At 40.7% G+C, this 22,546-nt stretch overlaps 1 protein-coding gene across 6 annotated transcripts in view; it reads right to left on the reverse strand.

Annotated features, from left to right (window-relative positions):
* exoc2 (exocyst complex component 2) overlaps positions 1-22,546 on the reverse strand; it is a 41,740-nt gene that overhangs the window by 15,030 nt on the left and 4,164 nt on the right. The window contains exons 1-6 of one of the 6 annotated variants that reach the window (XM_077584428.1): positions 15,999-16,057; positions 10,344-10,502; positions 9,995-10,171; positions 8,650-8,776; positions 7,098-7,211; positions 5,620-5,744 (exon numbers count right to left, since the gene is read on the reverse strand). In XM_077584428.1, the coding sequence (XP_077440554.1) occupies positions 5,620-5,744; positions 7,098-7,211; positions 8,650-8,776; positions 9,995-10,171; positions 10,344-10,461 (661 nt within the window). In that variant the 5' untranslated portion in view covers positions 10,462-10,502; positions 15,999-16,057. Of the gene's footprint in view, positions 1-5,619; positions 5,745-7,097; positions 7,212-8,649; positions 8,777-9,994; positions 10,172-10,343; positions 10,503-11,329; positions 11,448-15,889; positions 15,977-15,998; positions 16,058-22,546 lie in introns of those variants that run through there. The other 5 variants (XM_077584432.1, XM_077584433.1, XM_077584430.1 and 2 more) reach the window with 5 other exon arrangements.

Raw genomic sequence — 22,546 nt, forward strand, 5'->3', positions numbered from 1 at the left:
CATTCAACTAAACACATCTATAAGAAGAAGTTTGACGGTCTTTATGGCTGACATATACAAACTTTTGACTTAGAGAAAATGACTAACTTAAATGTCACAACTACTGTTTGGCGGAAATAACATTTATAAACTAGACACAGTGCAATTTCTGCCGAAATTGCGTGGGAATGCTGAAAAGCAGAATGCTATTAGTTGAATGCGAAGATTTGAATGCATGTGCTTAAATCATCTCAGTAAAATTATAATCTATTTCCTGATATGATCGATCAGTTGGTATCGAGCCATCAAACGTACTAAAATGTAGTCCAAGCGGGCTTTTGTTCAAATTGATGGCTAATGGCGTATTTATTTTGCCATAAGTGCCATTTAATGCTGAAAGCTAACATGCATTTAATCATTTCAGTGAAATTATCATCCATTTCCTGATATGATATTCAGTTGGTAGACATGTATATTACTTAGCATAATGGCCATGGATATATTTGCAATGTACAGTCGTAGGTGGGATTCGAACCTTTACCAACTGGCCCAACCAAGCCGTATCGGACACCTGGCAATGATGGAGACTTTCAATGTCTGTCTCGTTAAAAATGAATGGTGAAAAGTTGATATTTCACGTTAAATTGTGCAAAAACTGTAAGTAATGTGGATTCAGACGACATAGACCCCGGGGGGTGTGAATTTTTAAAGCAAGTTGAAATTTGAACGGTGTAAATCTGAAATATTGTTATACGGCAAGAAAGTATGGAGAAAAAGGTCCCTGATATAATAATAATAATAATAATAAAGGTTAGAAACAATGCTGTTTAGCAAACAGAAATAACTGGAGGCAAAAAGATGACAAAAGTACTTTGGTGGAGGAGGACAAGAGGAAAAGAAACTCTCAGATGATGATTTATATGGCATGAAGAGGGAATTTGAAAAATGGCAATGAGGGGATCAAACAGAGAAAGCGAGTGAGCGAGTGAGCGAGTGCTGTGGCTAACCCAGAGAATAAATAAATGGTGTGCAGTAGTGGGCCGCTGGGTGCTGAGGGCCGCATGCTGGGTTTATTGACAAAGGAGACGAGAGTTGGGGAAGGAGGCCGTCCACATACTCGAGAAGCCATTCAAATATGCAAGATGAGGACGTTTCCAAAATGAGCTTTAAAGACACAACCATCCGCTCATTCGTCTTCTCTTCCACTACAATAGCGACTGCGAGCAAAGCTTGGGGACGGCAGAGCGAGAGGGCAGCGAAGAGACGGACGGGGGCAGCGAAGAGACGGACGGGGGCAGCAAAGAGACGGACGGGGGCAGCGAAGAAAAAAAACACACCACTCAAACATAACACTTTTCTGGGGGGATGTTTCGGGCTCTTTCTTGCACTTCTTAAGAAAAAAAATAAAAGCACCAAATCAAATAAGGACAAACGAAGGCCAATGTGAACAGCATAACATGGAAGACATATTGTAAAACACATGCATTTTTTTTTTGTAAAACAAATGAAAGCAATTCTATCAAGAAGCGTGGGCCAAAATCTCTCCATAGAATTGTCACAAATTTTTGCAAATGCTTCATTTCAGTTAGTGCTGCCAAGGGTCACACAAGCAGTTACAATATTCAGTTACTTTTTTTTTTTACATAAGGCCAGATTAGAGGGTGACACGGGAGTGGATTTTTACTTCCGTCCCATCCCTACAGAAAAAAATCCAATCCTGTCCCATCCCGGACCAGTTCAGAATGACTCCCACTCCTGTTACAGATCAGCAACATAAAAAAACCCCACAACCATTTCTCTTTTTTTTTTTATTCCGTCCTACTCGACAAGCCTGCTCCCGTCCACTCCCGTGAACTTTTTATCCTGTCCCGCCCCAATTTCGTGATTTAAAGGTCGAGTTTCCTCCGATTTTCCCGGGAATACCGCAGGATTCTTGGGACTCACTGGTTTCCCCCAAAAATGTCAGCCTTGAGGCCAAATAGGTATTCCACAAATGTATTGAATAAAGACTAGGCGTGGGAAAATTAATTAATGAGCGCCCCTTGTTAAGCCTGTCCTGAGAGGAATTCCAGTCGCAACGCAGCAGATGCGTCCGTGTCAAAAGTCTTAAATGTAATAATAATGCATAGATTTGTGGAATCTGGGGTCAAGTCGTATTTAAGCATTTTTAAAAAGTGCAGAATTTCACAAGTCACTTCATGTTAAAGATGAGATAGCTCTTAATATGACAAGAAAAATGCACCGAGCTGTCACCAACATCTTACATCTCGTGGCTGAAAAATGACCTCAACACAAATCAATATCACACTTGTTTTTTTTACAGTACAGTACTTTTTTTTAAATCAATAAAAATATAAATAAAATGACTGTATTAATGACTAAAAGATGCAGCCACATTTCTTTTAATTAAAAAAAAATCCACTTTTATGTTAAGTGTATGGAAACTTTATTGTTCATTTAATTGTACATTTAGAACAGATATAAAATTTGTGATCAGCTGTGAGTTAACTATTGAAGTCATGTGATTAATCACGATTAGAAATTGTAATCGCCTGGCAATAAAATATAATATTATAAAAGCGTAACGATGAAAGTTGGTGAGATAAATTCTGAAGTGTTACAAATACTAAATCTGAAATCAAGATGTTGAACAAATATGGTCCATTTCACTGTATTCAGTTTAGGGAGTGAGTGACGGAAGACACGGGAAGATTTTGATTAGACAAACACGCAAAGCGAGCATGTGCGCTTTACGTCTTCACAGCCGGCCGGCCTTTGACCTGCTGCCAGCTGTGTGTCGTCTGCACGCGTGTCACGAAAGGGCCGATGACGTTCCATCTAACCTAAACATCAGGTCAAGCGGCGGATAACGGCGGTCAGCCGCCACTTGAGGAAGAGCTACAACTCCTGCTTCACTTCCTGCAACTATTGAGGACAAAAACGAATCTGCAGAGAAATACAAGCAAGCGTTCCTGCCCGCTTTCTAAAGCTGGAGATGTTTTGACTCCTGTCGGGCCCTGGGAATGGGGCTTTTTTGGAACACGGCTGCTCTTCTGTTTCCTGCATCGCTTGGAGACTTCCTTTTGACACAACAATGCAAAAACTCAAATTTCAACATTTCATGTCAAAGAGGTGAAGCCTCCATGCAAAGAAGTTGCGCGCTGTTCAAGTCACGATGTCTCCAACCTTCCACTGACCACATGGAGTGAGGAACAATATTTCTTCAATTCCGAATAGGGACGCTCAATGTCACTTTTTTTCAAAGCAATACAAATACCAGTACTCAAGTCGTAACTCATTGGCTCCCAAAAACGGATGAATACGTTCTATTCTAAATACTGCCATGGTCCCAAAAACTTATTTATACTTTTTTTATGCTAGAACATACAGATACAGCCTTTGAACTGCAGAGAACGGGTGAAGCAAAGGGAATTATTACAAAAACGGCCATCAGGTGGCAGCAGAGTATAAGAGATCAACTAGGGCCATGTTGCAAAAAGTTCTCCCCCCAGTGTTTTAAACAGATTTGTGAATAATGATGAAATTTAGCTATATTCTAATGCTAATTGCTGCAAAATGAAAATAGATAGAAATAACCTTTCTTTTCATGATGAAAAAAAGAGATGCTAATCTTTCTTTTAGTAGGTTTCATGTTTTATAGCAATAAAACACAATATTGTGTGGGCCTTGCAAAATCCAGTAAAACAGCAGGGAGCGAAGGGGGTTGCTTCAGTGAAAATGGCTGGAAGTGAATGAGTTAAGTAGTCACCGATGGATACCAATACCAAGTACTGATACCACTAGTACTTTTGATACATAACATTTCCACCCCCCAAAAAATGTTGATGACAATGTGAAAATATATTTTCAAAAGTTGATTCATGTCAAAATTTGGATTCCTTATGTTCTCCCCTCTGAAATTGGACCAGTGGTTGCTGAAAAAAGGTCATTTGAAATTTGGTGGGCACGGCCATTTCCGCGATAAAGTGAAATAAATCACACTGCAATATCTCAGAAACCGTTAATCCAATCAAGCTGAAATTTGGCTTTCCTTTGCAAACACAAACCTGAAGAAGTGAACGAGCATAAAGCATCAACGGTGGGAAACATGCTAACATAAGCGATGTTGCGTCACTACAAAGAGTGTGGCTTATGCATCGGGTGAGGTTGTGCTGGTTGCAGGTCACAAGTTGGTTCACAGTGCACTCTTCCCTCCAGTCGTGCCAACTGCACATTTCCCTTTTGGACCGTGGGCACACAGTAGGCACGCTCACGAGGACTGCGTATTGTTCCCATTGGTCATATTGGGTCTGTTATCAACTTCATCAGTCCTAATATTCTGTCTTGCATTGTGTTGCAGCACTGTGTTTATTTGGACACGGCCCCTAACTATGAAAACATTGCCTTTCTCCCAAATGGGCCACAAATATACAGAAAGCAATAATAATCGTGACAGAGGTAGAAAGTGTGCATAGAAAATAGCCCGAGGAAGTGACTTGAGTGGCTCGAGCGGAAGAAAAGCCTAAACAATCAAAATGCACAAATGACAAGCGAAGGCTACGTTTACACAATTTCTTTCCCCCGGCAGCCGTGGTTCGTCCTCTCAGGCCGCCGTGGACAAAATGGGATGGTCGTGAGACAACGCGAAGGGGAATGGATAGGAAAAGGCGTCCTGAATGAGCGTCTGCTCGTGCTTGCTCTCCTCACGCTTGCTTTGGAGCGGCCGTGGTCTGCTTTCCCACATTGAATTATGAACGTGTTCACAATTCCTTTGTGTGCACAACCGCTTCTAAAAGGTCGCGTGGCATCCGTGTGGAAAATGACTAGCGATGTCCCAATCACAATGTTACGAGTCATTTGTCTTTAAGTATCTGCTGATACCGAGTCTCGATGTCATTCCTCGACAATGCGTTATGAAGAAAATAAAAGTGCATCCAAATGGCCTTAAAGTATTTTTTTTTTCAAACACCGATATGCCAAAATGTTAGCTTTTTATTGGGCTGTAAGTCAGCAGTGCTTCAAGTCAAGTACACAAACAAAATATTTGATTCTATTTATTCTTTAGAAAAGGGATAGACCGATTATTGGCCGAGCTGATTATTGGTGGTGCCGATATTTGTCAAAATGCGAAATGTGGGCATCGGCCTTTTTACGAATCAAGCTGGCATCTCACCGAGCGGTGAATGCATGCAAACGTTGCACATTTATAGGTTTATTTAAATGTCCACTTTTTTATTTTTTTCAATGAAAACAATAAAACTTAAGGAATTATGTTGAAATGTTGGTGTTGTGCTTGCACCAAACAAACCTATTTGAACCATCTCAAGTGAGCATAAGCGGTTTTGGATAATGAATGGATGCAATTCAAAGAGTTACGTAGAGTTTGTAAATCCGCTGTAAAAACTGAAACACAGAAAACTACGGTCAAGGTCGCGACCCGCGTCAGCGACAGAAGAGGAAAACTTGATGACAAGGACAAGAGAGTGTTCCTTCCGTGTCTCTTTTGAAGGTTGGTGGTGCATAAACACAAGGAGTCTTTTAGAGCAGAGAAGGGTTAACGGTTTGAAAGTATGCGGCGTCTAAATGGCGACCCATTTAGAGCGGTCCAACTTTACATCAAAATGTCCTAATGGTTCTCACCTGCCAGAGCGTCCTGAGCCTCAAAGAACGTACTGAGTCCTCCTTTCACGTAGGCCAGACTCCCTTCATTCTTCTTGTTGGCCTGCTTCTTCACATTGATGGCAGCCATCTTTAACTGCTCAAAACTAAGAAACAATAACAACAAGATCGTGGGTGAGAACTGCAATGTGTTTGACCTGAGGATAAACAAGAAGAAGATTACAAATCAAATTCAGCTTGCATTAATTAACACGTCATACAGTTATGCTGGTTTCTGACTATTCCTAAATATGTCTAATAATAGCGCTGCGCTATTCATCGAAATTCAATTACAATTTCAAATACAATTTCCCTCCACAATTACAAAATGAGCATAATCCTAAAAGAAGAAAAAAAGATTAGTACTAATTTTGAGTGGTTTCAATTTATAAATGTCCACCTTATTAACTAACTTAATAAATGTTGTTGTATCCAAAAGGAACCTGCATAATTATATATTTTTTATATATATATATATTATATATAATTATTATATTTTTACATTTAAACATTTTCTTGTTTTGTACCCAAAAATAAATGATCGTATTAATTTTGATTTCAATTATTTCCAAAATAATCGTGATTAATATTTTCTTCATAATCTAGCAGCCTTATCTAATAATGTCTTTTGTTGCAATTAAAAGGGAAAAAAAGCTTCTGTGAAATGAATTTCTTGCTCCTGAAAACACACCGGACATTTGCATCAAAGAGCAGAGAATTCCAAAAGTAAAAAAAAATAAAAAAATAAATAAAGAGGGGGGTCCGGGGGTGGGGGGAATGCATTTAACACGTACTGCAGCTGAAGCCAGCAAACCCTTGATTTGAAGAAAAAAAGTCTGTACTGACACTAGCACAAATCCGTCTTTGTCTTCAAGTTCAGAGAGTGTGCACCACAAAATGTACAACCAAAAAGAGTAGCGGGTTGCACATGACAGTATGTGAGTACATGTCAGTGCCTGGAGTGAGATTTCCTTTGCAGCAATAAACATTTGGCTAGCAAGTCTCTGTGTCATACCGGATTGTGGGGTCAGGCAAGTGAGCACAGGAAGGCAAGAGCGCCCAAAATAAATCCGACGCCTCAACATCACCAGAACTTTCTCTTGGATCTAACATGTTTGACAGGTTATTGACTTTGATTGAATTATCATAGTGATTGAATTCATCAATTGATGTTGCAAATATGAAAAGTCAACCATCTTGTCTTTGTAGCGTTGGAAAGGAATTAACATCAAAGTATTCTGTTTTCCATTTTACACAAAGATCCCAACTTCACTTCGGGATTCGAAGCACTATTTGATAAGAGTTGAAATGAAAACATTTCATTCCCAATTTCAAGACCAAATGGCATCAGCAAGTATCAATATGTGCTATTGACAAGCACTCAAATCCAAGTACTCTTATTAAGGTCAGCAAAGATAAAAAAAAAATCATAAATCAATCAATCAATGATCCAATCCTACCTGGAGCCTGCGTGGTTTTCAATGAGATACCAAGTGGCAGAGAAATTCTCACTGGTGAAGTCACCGCTCATCCCGGGAAACGTCATCTCAATGTCTTTCAGCGGGAACTTTCCTCTTTGGAAAAAAAAAACACATCCAAAAACGTGCTTAATAACAGGGAGACGTCTCAAAATGGTATTCAATCGTGCATTTTCAAAGTCTCAGGGAAGACCCGGTTGTGAGATGTTTGCATTGGACTCAGCACCAATCACGGGGCATTTGTAGAAAAAAAAGAAAGAAAGAAAAATCACCGCCCTCCTTTGTATTGATGTTGAAATGAAAGGAAAAAACGGCAATGCCAACAAAGGAAAAAAATATGCATTTGAAATATTATATCTCGATAAGACAAAATGTCTTCCAAATATATTTGTGTTGTCAGCAGGGGGCAGTGTGCTGCCAAAAAAGTCCAGTCCTGTCCTGAAGTGTGGCGTGGGAAGCCAACAGTGTGACGCCAACAGTGTGACGCCAACAATGTGACGCCAACAATGTGACGCCCGCTTGCCCCAAGAGCTTCATCAGCCGAGCTTGATCTCCGCTAATGAGCCAAAGCCGACACAATTCTATCCAAACGGGATCGCCGCCACCCACTGACGCGCTCGCACTCGCACGCACGCGCACAAGGACGCTTAAGTCAGGTCAGAAAAAAGTCAGGACATTCTTGATACTAATGGTTTTGTGCTGACAAATGCTTGCAAAACAGTTTCATTTAAACTCACGCCAAGAGTTTCAGTGGTCACAATAAAAAAAAAAAATGAGGGTATAACCAAACCAAACCAAACATCATCTAGACCCGTAGTTCTCAAATATTGCCATCCTCGTACCTGCATTTCCTTGTTGGACATGGAAAAAAAAAAATCAATCAAAATGTATACTTCTAAATATGAGTACACAACGCTTACAAAAGAAAGTCAAATAACTGCATGTATGTATACGATGTGGCCCGGTATAAAAAAAAAAATCTGATTTGGGGAAGTGCTGCCAAAAACAAAATTAAACACACCTGTGTTTTGGTGTAGTCGCCCCAAGGTGTCCAAAAAATGACCAAGGGGGCATTTGTGGCCCACCATCCACAGCGTATACTAAAAATAACACCTGCCACTCATACATTTGTTTTATACAAGATGTCTAATTTAATCAAAATGATGAATGGGAAACTTACCAAATGAATATAATAATATAATATATGATGGAAGTGTGCAGCATTCTCAACTACACTCAACTGTACTGGAAAATAAATGTCAACAAAACAGAACCAACAGTATTTGTGTTAGTAAAGAAGTACATATTAAAATGTGCCTTCTATTTGCAATTGTGGAAATCAGCACAAACGCAGTCGGCTCAAAATGATTCTGTTTTCATTCCACATGCGGGCGGTCAGCACATTTCAAAAAGCTGCTCACGTGCACGGCTCGTTTCTGTCGTGATGCCAACGACGACTGAACGAGTGGCGCGTATTTGCTGTGTTTACGGCAATGCAAGCGCGTTGTTATGACGGTCCGTTGACGGTCCTTACTTGTCGATCTCGATGCCCAAAGGGTTGTTGGGTCGGAGGGAGAGCGGCGAGATGCCTTTGTTGCGGTCCGTCCTCATGTCGTAGTAGTTGAGCTCGTCCACCCACACGGCCGACTGGTCCAAAATACCTGCAAGCACCACCACGTCCTTCAAATCAGTCAAATGAGCTGCCGGGTTATTCGTCATTTTCCTTGCAATGAAATTGCCCAACATGGGAGAGGACGAGTTCAAACAAACTGATGATTCTGATCGATCGAAAACACCGATACATATGAGTCAGTTACAAAGTCAACTAAATTGAATTCATTAACTGGAGAGAAATATTTTCCCATCTTTCTTACTAAATTGGTAGTGAGCAACATTTACCAAAAAAACATTTGATATCTGTTCTAAATGTACAATAAAGTATGTTGTCATACTCTTGTTAACATAAAAGTGGGGGAAAAATGTTAAAATAAACAAAATATGGCGAAATCTTTTAGTCATTGATACAGCACATTCATAATAATTCATAAACTTGAGTAGTGTACTGTAAAAAAGCAAATTTGTGTTGCGGTCCTTTTTCTGCCACTAGATGGCATCGTTGCATTTGTAAGACGTTGGTAAGCGCTCAGTGCATTTTTCCTTTCATATTAAAAGCTCATCTTTAGCATGAAGTAACGTGTGAAATTCTGCACATTTTAAAAATGGTCAAATACAGCTTGACGTCTTGTCTCCACAAATAAATGCATTATTATTAAATTGATGACAGCAAAATTTGGACGTGGACGCGTCTGCTGCGTTGCGACTTGAATTCCTCCATTACAGGATTTCCAAGTAAGGGGCGGTCCTTAATCGCGCGTTTAAAAAAAATGTGTGGCACTTAAAATGAACTAAAAATCAACCCACTCATTTTGACACCCCTAAAAATATGTCATATATTTCTACAGAGGAAGGTGTAACTTTAATCAAGGACAATTTTGGATTTGTTCCCTCACCTTTGTTAACATTGAGACCGCCAAACTGGTCCAACAAAAAAATGGATGTCTTGAAATGGACTGAAAATCATTCTTGATCACTTTTGCGTCTTTTTCTGCATTCTGGTTACTAATTGATCTGACGCAATGCTGAGTGCATTTCCTGGCATGTCCTACCGGCGGGAGGCCCCGGGGACGACCCAGGACACGCTGGAGAGACTATGTCTCTCGGCTGTCCTGGGAACGCCTTGGGGTCCCGTCGAAGGAGCTGGCTGAAGTGGCTGGGGAGAGGGAAGTCTGGGCTTCCCTGCTAAAGCTGCTGCCCCCGCAACCCGACCCTGGATAAGCGGAAGAAGACGGACGGACGGCAATGCTGAGTCGTTGTCTTACCAATCCTCTCCGGCTTGAGCAGTTTGAAGGAAACGGTGGAAGTCCCGAGACCTCCGGACTTGGTGGTGACAATGATCTCCCCCTTGTCATCTTTCGCCGGGCCCACGCGACACACGATCTTGCTGGCTGACATCCACTCGGCCGTCAGCAGGCAGTTGTGGCCGCAGATTGACAGACCTTCAGTCAAACAAAGGAGAGGGCAAAGGTCAAACGCTTGCAATGCTGACACCGCCGTGAAAGCACAAGAAGCAAGTCCAAGTTGAATCAAGCCGGCGACCGCCACCAAAGCCGAGTTGCGCTAGCACGCGGCTCTAGCACTTAAGCACATTCGTATTCAGAAATACGTTACCGATGAGATCAACTGAGCCCGTTCCCAGGTTTTCCCCACGGATGGTAACTTTGGTCCAAGCCGCACCCTCCTTGGGTGAGATGCCCGTGACCAGCGGGGGCGGACGGGCGCGAGACATGCTGGCCTAGCGCAGGTGGCGACAGCGGACAGATCGAAAACCTGGACCAAAGACACAAGAAGACATAAGAATCATTTTGAGAAGATTTTCAAAGAAACACAATTAGCAGCGCAATATACTTGACTTTTTCACACTTGGAAATATATTTGAGCATTTTATGTACCGGTAATTGTTAGATCATTTTTTGTTGGGCCTTATAAAAGCCATTTAACTCTTTGACTGCCAGACGTTTTCAGAAAAGGGATGCCGGGGGTGCCAGCCGATATAAGCATTTTTGACTGATCTTTCAAGGTCCACAGAAAAGTATGTGTTTGGACTATGGAAACACACATACTACCAAATGAAAGATTGGACTCTCATCTTTCATCAGAAATAAAAATTTGTTTCTACCTTATTCCGTTTTTCAGTAATCAACAATAGAAAATGGTTAGTTTCACCTGTTTTGAAAAAAAACGTCTTTTAACGTCTTTGGCACTCCTCCATAGGATTTTACTAAACATTATTTAACGTTTTTGGCAGTCAAAGAGTTAACAGCTTGGACAAAAAAAAAGAAGAAAAAAAGTCAATGGAACAATGAATAATTGACACCCTTACTTTTTACATCAAAATGAGGGGAAACCTTAAACTCAAATAATCCCAAAGTCATAAAATACGACGAGTAAAATTAAAAATAATAATATAATTAAACAATGGCCCTGTCTTTGAATCAATGCAAAGTATGCACTGCAAGAGTGATTTGAAAGACGGTAGAAAGTAGTGAAGTGAGAAGCCAGGAATGGCGGAGCCGAGAGCAGCAGGAGAAAGAATGTAAACTTCATTGCAAAGAATAAATAAACCAGGCCTCAACAATCACCACGCAGAAACTCACACAAGAAAGTCCAACCTTGGCAGGAGCGCAAATCCATTTATGATGAGCCACACATTTTTCTCTAATAAATGAATACCAGCTCGCGTGAAGGATGATCAATCCAGGCTATCTTGTCACTAATAAAGAAAAAAAAAAAAAAGGCAAGGCGGCGCTAGTTATATAGCGCATTTCAGAAACACGCTAGCTTCACATTGCTAAAAATGCGACATTCAAAGGCATTTACCAACAAAGGAATTTAAAATGCGTTTTTTTTTTTTTCAAATGACATGTTTACAGCAGGACTGGCGGCAGGTAAACAAAATCCCTTTATTGTAAGAAAGCGATTCTTAAACCTATCCAAGATTTCTCCACACGTGCACAAACAAGCAATAGGTCAAATGACAGCTCAGCGAGATAGCGTGAGAGGGGCCTGAACCCTCAACCAGTCATGTGTGGTCTGTTTGGCAATATGGGGATGCATCCGCAGATGGGTCCAGGAAGTGTGCATATGCACGCTATATCGTGTGTGCGCGTACGTACATACGTGTGCGTGCTTGTATATATACAAGTGTGTGTGCGCACGAACATGCGTGTGTGTGTGTGTGTGTGTGTGTGGTCTGGGTGTGTGTGGTCTCTGGCATCGGCCGAGGGAGAGCCTGCTGACGGGCGGGATGAGAAAAGAGCCGCTGTGTTTACTTTACTCCAGAGGCCGTGCATGAAGACGGGAACACTGCCCAGACCCTTCGCCATAACACTCGGATCATCGGACACATGCACGCGCGCGCGCACGCCACACTGACATTCGCTATCACGTCAATAAGCGGCCGTTCAAAACAGCATGGATGCAAATAGGGCTGGGTATCGAGTCTAATTTTCTCAATCGATTCGATTTTGATTCCCAAGCGTTCAGTTTGATTGTATTTTTCCCGGTTCGGTTCGATTCACTTCAATCCGATTCGATTTCCATTTTTTCCCGATTCGATTCGTTCAATTCAATTCAATCCGATTCGATTTCCATTTTTCCCGATTCTATTCGATTCACTTCAATTTAATCCGATTTGATTTTTTTTTCCCCCTGATTCACTCTTGTTCAATATGATTTGATTTCCATTTTTTCCAATTCTATTCGATTCACTTCAATTCAATCAGAATCAAATTCCTTTTCCCCCGATTCGATTCACTTCAATGCAATCCGATATCGATTAATTACAGCCCACCAATTCTTCTTAAATGTCAGGGACATGATTAAAAACTCCACAAATATTAAATTCCAAAATAAATTTTGTGGCGGCAGTAACTGGTCAAATGATTTAGTTTATTAATGAAAGTAACACGTGTTAATATTATAATCATTTAAGTGTTACACAAACATTGACATCAGCAAGGATGAGATGAAAATATTTTAACAATCTAATTCAATAACTGTCAATCTAAATTTAAAAGATTCTGAATTGTCTTAAAATGCAATAAGTCAGGTCTTTCATAAATGTAAGAAAATACTTTTAAATTCATGTGAACAGTAAATGTGGAGAGAACAGTAAAAAAGATGCGGCATGACAAAGTCTCGGTCTTCATTCTTGGTCACCGTCAAACACACTCGCATGAAGAATATCAGCGTGGACCACATGTTGATCTTGTGAAAGACGCATTCATACCTCTGTTGATGTTCAAAAGAGATTCACATGTGGCAGTGATTGCCACGCGTGTGTGTGTGTGTGTGTGTGTGTGTGTGTGTGTGTGTGTGTGTGTGATGGCTCGCGGGGCACAAAGACACCCATTTACACCGATCACTACATTCACACGCTGAAGCCGTTCCATCCTCTCCATCATCACAGATGGGACGTACAAATACTTCATTACTGTACTTGAGTAATTGATCCCCCAACCAACATGCTGACACGGATCATTTTAAGAAGCAACACTTTTGAGTAAGGGTGGGATGACTCGATTCAATTCAGATTTTTGGGTCTGTGATTCGAATTCGGAATTGATTTTCCATTCAAAATGATTTGATTGACATTGATTTCGGTTCCAATCTATGGATGTGCCACAAAAAACACAACCACTATTCTGTAGCTAGCTATAAATTTTATAGCTTTTACAGGATAAAATAAATAAATAAAATTGATTTGAGGACATTTGATATCGATTCTGAATCATAGTAAAATAATCACTTTCTTGGGCACACCTCTACTTTTGAGTACATGACCTGTCTTGTGGAATTGTGCTTAAGTTGATCAGATTGTTAATCATTTAGCAGTCATCATTGCTTAAAAAGACGGGCAACTTTTGTTTTCTTCTAAGTGAGAAGAAACTGTCAAACTGTGGCATGAATGCGACGCAGTGGGAAATGGAGGTATTCCTAACGTTTGTGCCGGCGCACCCAAGAAAAAACGCACCAGAGCAAAAAAGATTGTCTCGAACCTTGCATAATGTGAAATTGAAGTTACATTCATTAAAGATCATGTTTACATCAATGTTTTGATGAAAGGGACGTGCCTTATTTTTGTAGAAGTTGATGCAAGATAATGCTGGGAAAAAAAACGTCCTGAAATGAAATTGTTTTCAAAGCTTGTCCTGTCTGCAAGTCACCGCGGGAGTTTTTTGTGACAAGGGAAAAACAACAAAGTGCTGGCGTGAAAGTGGGTCGGGCTCACGACTCGAGATGCCGAAGTCTGCCCTCCATGTCGGTTATCGCCAAGAATGCCGACAGTCTATTTGTTTGCAAGCCTCCAGTACTTTTCAGCTTACAACGAAGACCCCCCCCCAACCAAAAGCCTAAAACAACAAACGGATACGCGATGAGGGACCACAAAATGTAGAAATGTGTTTTGGAGGCTTACGAGACTGGCGACGGGAAAATTCTGCTCAATGACGTTGCAAAATGAGAAATGTCAAACTTGACTGGACTCAGTGACATTTCTGCAGAAATTGCGTGGGAATGCTGGAAGCTGAATGCTAATAGCTGAATGCTAATATCTGAATGCTAATAGCTGAATGCTGGAAGCTGAATGCTAATAGCTGAATGCTAATAGCTGAATGCTTATGAAGGACATTGAAAGATCAATTATGTGTAAATGACACATTTTTAATTGTAGTTAAATGAATAAATGTCTAACTCAGAGAAATTATAATCCATTTTCTGATAGGATAGTCAGTTGGTATTGCACCATCGAATGTACTAAAATGACAAATGTAAAGTTGAACATGATGCGTAAGCAATGTCATGTAAACATGCGGACTCTTTTGGACGCCACCTTCTTTCTTTGAGCTCTTTGGGCGACCCGTCACCCAGCGCTTGAGCACCTCTCTCATTCAATCCAAAGAAGAGGTTTGGCTGGGTGAAGAAATCACGCAGTGAAAAGCAACTACCAGGTGGGGGTGACCGTCAAGCGCAGTCAGGGGTGAGAGAAAAGTGCCGCTTTGCAAACAAGGATCAGCCTGACACAGCAATGGTGCTGAGAAAAAAAAGAAAAAAGAAAAAAAACGCTCCAAAACGCCGACCCACTACATTTATCCAAAACAAACAAGCAGGGCCACCCAAATTTTTCAATTAGAGCCATGGGAGGGAGGCAGGAAACGGGACATGTTCCAACCCTTTCCCCCAACGTACACACACTCGCTTTAGCATACAAGCGCGCGCGCGCGCGCGCACACACACACACACACAGCTAAGCACGGCTGGATGATTTTTTCTTTATTTCTTTTTGGGAAGTAATCTTAATCGGTTTGATACTGAAATCATGAATAAACTTGATTATTCATTCATACTTTAAATATACAGTAACTTAAAAGAACAATCAGAAAATTAATTAGAAGTACAACTAATATATTAACGTTTTATATATATGGAATTACCCTTATATTAAAAAATAAAGAATACAAAGAAAATAGTTGCAATTTAACATGATCAATACAACTTGATGATCACAGATTAGGAAGACTATATCAGTATTGTTATATTTCCTGTCTGTAATGTGTTATTACAGTGTGTGAACATTCATGACTTGAAAGTAAATCTCCCAGTAACTTATGATGCTAATGTTTGCTAGCTCATGAAGGGGGTTTTCCATTGACTGGAAGCAATAAGCCAGCAATTGTTCATTTTTCCTACAAACCATACACAATGACTTGCCAAAAATAACATCTTAATTGCCAAACCTTGACGAAATTATGCAGCAGCATCACTATTAGTTATTATAATTATTATTACTTTGTAGTAGTAGTATTCGTAGTCGTAAAGTTTATACTTACATCTATAACGTTGACATTAGAAGTTTTTTTGTTATTATTATTTAGATATGCTACGATAGTTCAATAAAAAAACATCCATCCATTCTCTGTACCGCTTGTCCTCAGGGTGGGGACATAAATAATAAAATATTATGAAAGAGGATTCACCTCCGTGAAAAGCAAAGGACTTCACTCCATCAATATTAGAACCAGAAACACTAAAGACTCCAAAGTGTTGGTCGATGGCTTCAAATTCGAGATAGAAGCGCATCTGCATTGTTGACATTTCTGAATGCTAAATCTACGGTAGCAATTGAACTCGTCTCAACGCGGAAAATATATAATTACCTAATAGTGTTTCGTGTTACCTCAATACGACGTAAAATGTGGTCTGTCATGCAGCATTCGGATAATGGCATTGTTTTATTTGACATTATACAAGAAACATTGAACTCACTGTGAGGATCGCAGCCGAGCTGTCGTTTCCTGTTGTCTGGGCTCACTTCCGGATATCCGTTTTTAGGCAAGGCACAGATTTCAGAATAAAGTTAACAAATTAAAATACTGTGACTCGGCGTGTCGTACGGTTTCTAATTGCGTGCAGGCAAAGCCGTGACAAGGTCGAGGACAAATAATAATGTGGGGGGGGGAGGGGGGGAATCTGACGAAGACTGACGGGGATATTTGTAAAATTGCATTTATATTTACATTCATTTTACTTTCATAGTACTACTCCCTCTACAGACAAGATATAAACCGAACGTTTGCATCAGTCGAATAAAAAGTAGTAAATAAAGTTGACAGCTAACAAACTGTGCAATAATAAACAAACTTCTATGAACAAATTACGTAAGCCCTGAAGTGCAAAACAAAAAAAACCTCAACACTGAACTGAAGAAAAAAAAAACTGAACACTTCAGCAAATCAAACGCATTATAAAAAAAAAAAACACAAAAAAACAACTGTTCCCCCTTTTTAAAAGATTTTCATCCATTAAGTAAAAAAAATCACAATGCAAATTTTGGTCAGGGTATGATTTATTTTAGGCTGAACTGTATGTGGTCCTTGGTGTAGGTATCTGTGTTGAAATGTGTCGTCTTATCATGTCATTGTGGTTATCCGGGAAGATTTCCATCAATGTTTAATTGAAAGGAATCACAAATAAATATTGCAAGAACATTTATCATGTGCACTTCTGCTTTGAGGAGCATGCAGACTGTTGTTTCTCCCACTGAAGATGACATTTGAGTGGAAGCGTTGCCTCTTTCAGCAATTCTCTTTTCACGGTGCATCATTGAGGTATTTCCACATGTTCTGGGAAATGCGCAGCATCATTGCAAATGCAACAGAGACCACCCAGGCACACGAGAACGTTGATACCATTACATTTATCTCACCAAATTGTGCAGGGCAGAGAGAATTTCGATAAGGCAAGGCCCACTCCCCTGGGAAGTCAAAATGTCCAATTAGACAGGCTACACTTACAATTGTGGGCCCAAACTGGAACTCTGGACTTTGTACGGATGTTGATGCTATTCAGATGCTGTTTGTCTACATAAACAACCACTTAAAGCAACGAAGCTTGATGATTTGATCTAAGTCTCAGTGGTGTAGGTCTGACCAGAGATGGCAAATCCAGTTCCAGAAAGTAAAAACCCAGCCACAGTTTGGCTTTAGCCTCAGGTGCTAGCCAGCTAGCTCCCTAGCAGGTAAAGAAGCACCCAGGCCGCTAGCACCTGAGGCTAAAGCCAAACTGTGGCAGGGTTTTTACTTTCTGGAACTGGATTTGCCATCTCTGCTTGGGTATTTGTCCAATATGAAGATATAAATAAAGGATAGCTAGCTCCCTAGCAGGTAAAGAAGCACCCAGGGAGCTAGCTAGGGAGCTAGCTAGCTAGCACCCGGGGCTAAAGCCAAACTGTGGCAGGGTTTTTACTTTTTTTGACCTGGATTTTCAAGTCAATAGCACTACGTTTATTTTCCCTTTATATTTCATTTTTTGCACCCGAAACAGCTAATCCGATACAAACAGACACACACGCCCAAGTTCAAATGTTTCTCCTAAAATCTTTACACAATTGCTACATTTAGCACCAGAAATGGAAACGCATGCAGATTCTAATAATAGAAGGCGCTTTCTGAACAGGTGTCGGAGGTGTGCGCCTGGTGGACGGCGATGGCGCCTTGATCCTTTCTCTGACCCCCTAACGCTCCGTAATCCACATCCCGTAAGGGCACACGCTGCGTTGGCACCATATTGCTCATCCCTGAAGCCTATTGTTCATTGTTTGTCTTCTCCAGTTTGTTCCCATGGGCCCCCGGCCAGTGAGAGGAAAAGGTCACTGTAAATATTGCACTGAAGTCCTCCCTCCCTCCCATCCAGCTCCTGAAGATGGAACAGGCGACCAGTGGGTGAGCACTTCCTTCCTGCGCGGGGCATTTCGACTACCGCACATCAAACAAGTACGAATCCCTCAATGTCAAAGATCATTGTGGTGAGATCATATGCTGAGTGTTGACATTACAATAACCTGGGCAGGTCTCCGTTCTTTGGGAGTTCTTTTGGGTAACACAATAACTTTCTGTGGTGCAACCAAATTTGGATTAGGATGTTTTTACATTAATAGCCTGCTAGGTTCGAATCATTCTATATTCATCAAAGTCATACAGGTTTCTAAAATTGATTTCTCTGCGAAATTTATCTGGTTGAATTCTTCATGAATCGTTACTATGACTAGCGCTTCTCATGCTACCTGCAAGCGATTTGTGAGTGTTTGTTCCTTATAGCCCAAAATGATTTGTTACATTTTCATCCTGGCACTGTCGGAAGGATTAGATCAGACTCAGTATGTAATAAAGAAAGTAAATAAAATGTAAAAAGACTGTCAAAGTGTAAATAAAGAAACAAACACATTATTAAAAAAAAAAAAAAGAGAGAGAGAGAAGAACTAATTTCCAGTGTTTGAATTGTGGCAGGAATCTCAAACTAGAGGGGGGAAAAAAATGTAAAAGTGTGCAAGACTGCGTATCCGCATAATCAATTAATAAATATACAAGCTGTGTAATTTCGGTGAGCCGATACTCGCCGGTATTATGACAAGATGGAAGAACCCTGAAGCTGTGAAAAGAGGTGGATGTGAAAGGATTGAAAGGGGCATTTTCCCAAATATGTCGAGGCCTTTACCACCCAGGTTAAGACAACATGTTCTATGGCCTCTCATAACACCATTCCTTTCCCCCTTCAGGCCAGACAACAGGCTACTGTGTATCAAGAGGCGCGGAGCCTCTTCATTGGGGAGAAACACTCTGGGAAAAGTCGTTCAAAGATCCAAAAGGGTGGCAACACATTTTTCCCACCCAAAAAAAAGAAGAGAAAAAAATGCTTGGCAAATCCTTGCCAATGTCGTATTCAACACACAACTCGTGTACTTCATTTGCTTAGCACTAAACTGGTGTCTTGTGAATTTTAAATTGAAAACATTTCATCCTTTAGTTAGCCCTTTTTTTTCCTTCTGTCCAAACGATAATCCAAACGGCAAATCATATGTATCTGACGGAGGAACATTTATTGATGTATTTAGAGGCCAACACTTCTCTACCTGCCAACCTTTCTTAACAAGGACTTTCTTTCAGCACTGAAACGAACCAGAAGAGGGCGCCCAAGATTGTCATATGTGAACTTGCATCACCACATTGAAAGAGCAAGACCAACATTAGATACAATATTACAACCTTTATGTCATTGTAACAAGGTTTTACTTTTTAAAACTGCCTTCCTTGGGAAAGCATGGAAGTGAATTTTCACATATTTCTTTGCTTTGCAAACAAGGGCAGACATTTAAATTATCTTTACATAAATCTAATACTCAGTATGGTGACCTACACATTTATATAACATAAACAAACAAAAAAAACACGCTTAAATAATCTCCAGGGTGTAACAAAAGACCTTCCCAATTGTTTCTAAAACCTCAGGGACTCATAAAGGTATACCTGCATGGCCGCATGTCTTTTGACATGAAACAGGTCCTGATCCCGAAGAAGGCAAATGCTATTTTGAATAGTCCGAATCATCCGTGCTAAATGAGTTTGAGCTTTTGACCTCAGGACGCCGGGTTGAGGCATCCAGACAAAAAGTTGTCATTGATCCCAAGCGCAATTGATTTACTGAACGGCGACGAGCTCTTCCGTTGCTCATGTTATTCATGACTATTATTTGCATGTTGCACTTTCTGCCTTAACTGATCATAATTGTCTGTTTATTTAATTAGCTCTGGACTGAATATGTTAGCAATCATGTGGACAAGTAGGATGTTTCCTTTTATTTTGTTGCTTTTAACAATTTTTTTTTTTTTAATTTATGTCATGTTATGATGTCATTGTGTGCCTTGTCCATTTTGTGCTCCTGATGCAACATGATCTTGATTCTGAAAATTCATTCTGAAATGAACCAACAATGACCAAAAGTCAACTTGCTTCACGGTCTTGTAAAACGGTTAAATAACTGTAAACTGTAAAGACAAGCAATGGGCGAATACTGATACCAGGCAGGCCTACAGAGTCTTTCCAGTAAGATGCCATATTGGCATCGGGTTGATCCCGGGCCTTATTTCAAGGTATCAGTACTCGCTGGGCCATTTTACAATCATTAATTAGAAATCAGAATTTAGAACAATAAAAAACAACAACTATTAATTCCGTGCTATTTTGGGATGTATCGGTCATTGGTGACCCCAACGTGAGATTGTCGGAACACGACAGTGCACTTGCGATGCCGTCCCAGACAATTGCGGAGACGCACGCCGTTAAACAATTGAGACTCAGCGAAAGGTGGGCATCGTCACTGACATGAATCGACGGTTAACCAAAGTGTCCGTCCACCTCTCAGATATTGACTGGAGATGAGAAGAGAAAGCTCACAATTTAGCCAAAAGTGCCTTTATCAGATCTGGAGATCGATTTTTAGTTTTAGATACTTCTTTAGTCTGGAAAAAAAAAAAGAACAAGGAAAAGATATAATATTGCATCTCTTAAAATGAATGTTATAATTGATACGGACCCCAATCGGGATTTTTACATTTGTGCCGTCTTTTTATGGAAACTTGGTTACATAAGTATTTGAATAAACAAAGTGTGACGCATTCTTGAAGATTTCTGACAAATTCAAGGCAAATTGTGACAGTGAGTTTACTTGTTCAGAAATGACACATTCAAAGAAGTCACCTGGAAATGATGGCCTCACACTAGAATTTTATATTTGTTTTGGGATATAATACAAGATATTTTGATTCTTGTGACCAAAAAAGGAAGTGCCCACCTCTGGACTGAAGATGTCTGGTAACATAATGTGGCTGCTCAAAGTACAAATTTCAGCATTTTTTTTTTGTTGGGGGGGGGGGGGGGTCCATCCATCCATCCATCCATCCATCCATACACTAAGGTCATAGAATCATGCATCTTTGAATGGACATAATAGGGGACATGCAGTTGCGAATGTATGTTGTCACAAATATGTGTGTGTGTGTGCAGAGGTGAAGCTGAGCGCGTGTTTATCGTGAAAAGAGCGCAAAAGAAAAGAGGAAGCTAAACACAGGCTGCTCTTTGAAGTAGCGCTGACTGTATGCTATTGCCGACATGCTATTGAACCCACACAAACACAACGCAGAGTCGGCCCCCGTCACCTGCGTGCTCACCTGAATGATGAATGCACTGTTTTGTCCTACGTTTGTCGCACCGTCGTCACGTGGAGCTGATAGATGACGCAATTAAAATACGAGATTTGCTCTGCTGATGAGCTCGTGTGGAAGACAGGAAGGAAAAGAGCTTGGTGGGGGGCGGGGTGGGGGGCTTCGTCACGCAGGGAGACCTGTCGGATTGTTGGCGGGGAGCAGAGTGAGCAGCGGTGCAAATTGAGGTCACTTTCAGCCGAGCAGCACTTTAGCTTTGATCCTCGGGCTGAACTGGATGAAAGACATCCTGCTTTCCGAGCGGGCGGAGGCCTCACTTTTTGACCGGATCGAGAAAAAAAAAGGCCCGATACTGAACAATCTGTCAACTTGTGAAAACATTATCTCGTACTCTCTTTTTACCCATTTGCGTCTTGGCTCAGGATAGATTCTAAGACCCCACCCCCTAAATTGACTCCCTTTCTTCTGCCACTTTTGACAATGGCCGCCGACGGGGTCAAGTTCTTTCCTAATGTGAACTTTCATTCTCCAATAAAAACCACGTCAGTCACCCAAAGCATGAAGTCATCTGTTGACATGCGTAGTTTTGTTCTGCACGTAAAAGCTTCAGACCTCGTAAAAGTAACTCATTTATATTTATATGATGAATATATATTTGCTGTCAGTTTGTCAAGAAATAGAATGCAAAACTATCAGAAATAAACTCGGCAGAAATGATTTTGGAGGGGTTTGGTAAAGGCCTACAGCATAGCAGCCCCCCCCCCCCCAAAAGAAAAAGAGTTGCAGTTTGGCAACTGCAGGGGTTTGCAGGGGTTTCCCTGCTTTGTCATTCTGCAACAGCATTTTTCAAAGGGACGAACACATGACACGTTACTCCCCCCATTTTTGAAACGTAAGCATAAACTATTAGCCAGATCTGAAATAAACCCAATTTCAATCCCTTAAATTGTGTGTCAAGGCCAAATGTAAATAACTGCAAATGCAAGCTAAATAAACTGTTGATCTCTTGTCTCATATTCATCTATTGATGTCAAACAATGTTGTCAGATTACAGCAAAAAAAAAAAAAAATCAATTTGCCTCAATTTGGAGATGAGTCCATTGCTGTAATTCAGTCAATATAAATAAATATATGAAATAGGTTTGAAAAGTTCTATATTGCAGTTGATGGAAATTGTGGAAGGTCTGTCAGCGGAAGGATTGGATTTCAGGCGGATCGCCGTGACACTGATATGCTGCACACATCGCGTCAACAACGTGAGTGTGCTTTTGTCGTTCGCCATCTCAGCCCGAGGCCGACCACAGCAAGTCCACCCACA

This window comes from Vanacampus margaritifer, chromosome 13 (assembly GCF_051991255.1).
Source record: "Vanacampus margaritifer isolate UIUO_Vmar chromosome 13, RoL_Vmar_1.0, whole genome shotgun sequence".
Classification (NCBI taxonomy): domain Eukaryota; kingdom Metazoa; phylum Chordata; class Actinopteri; order Syngnathiformes; family Syngnathidae; genus Vanacampus; species Vanacampus margaritifer.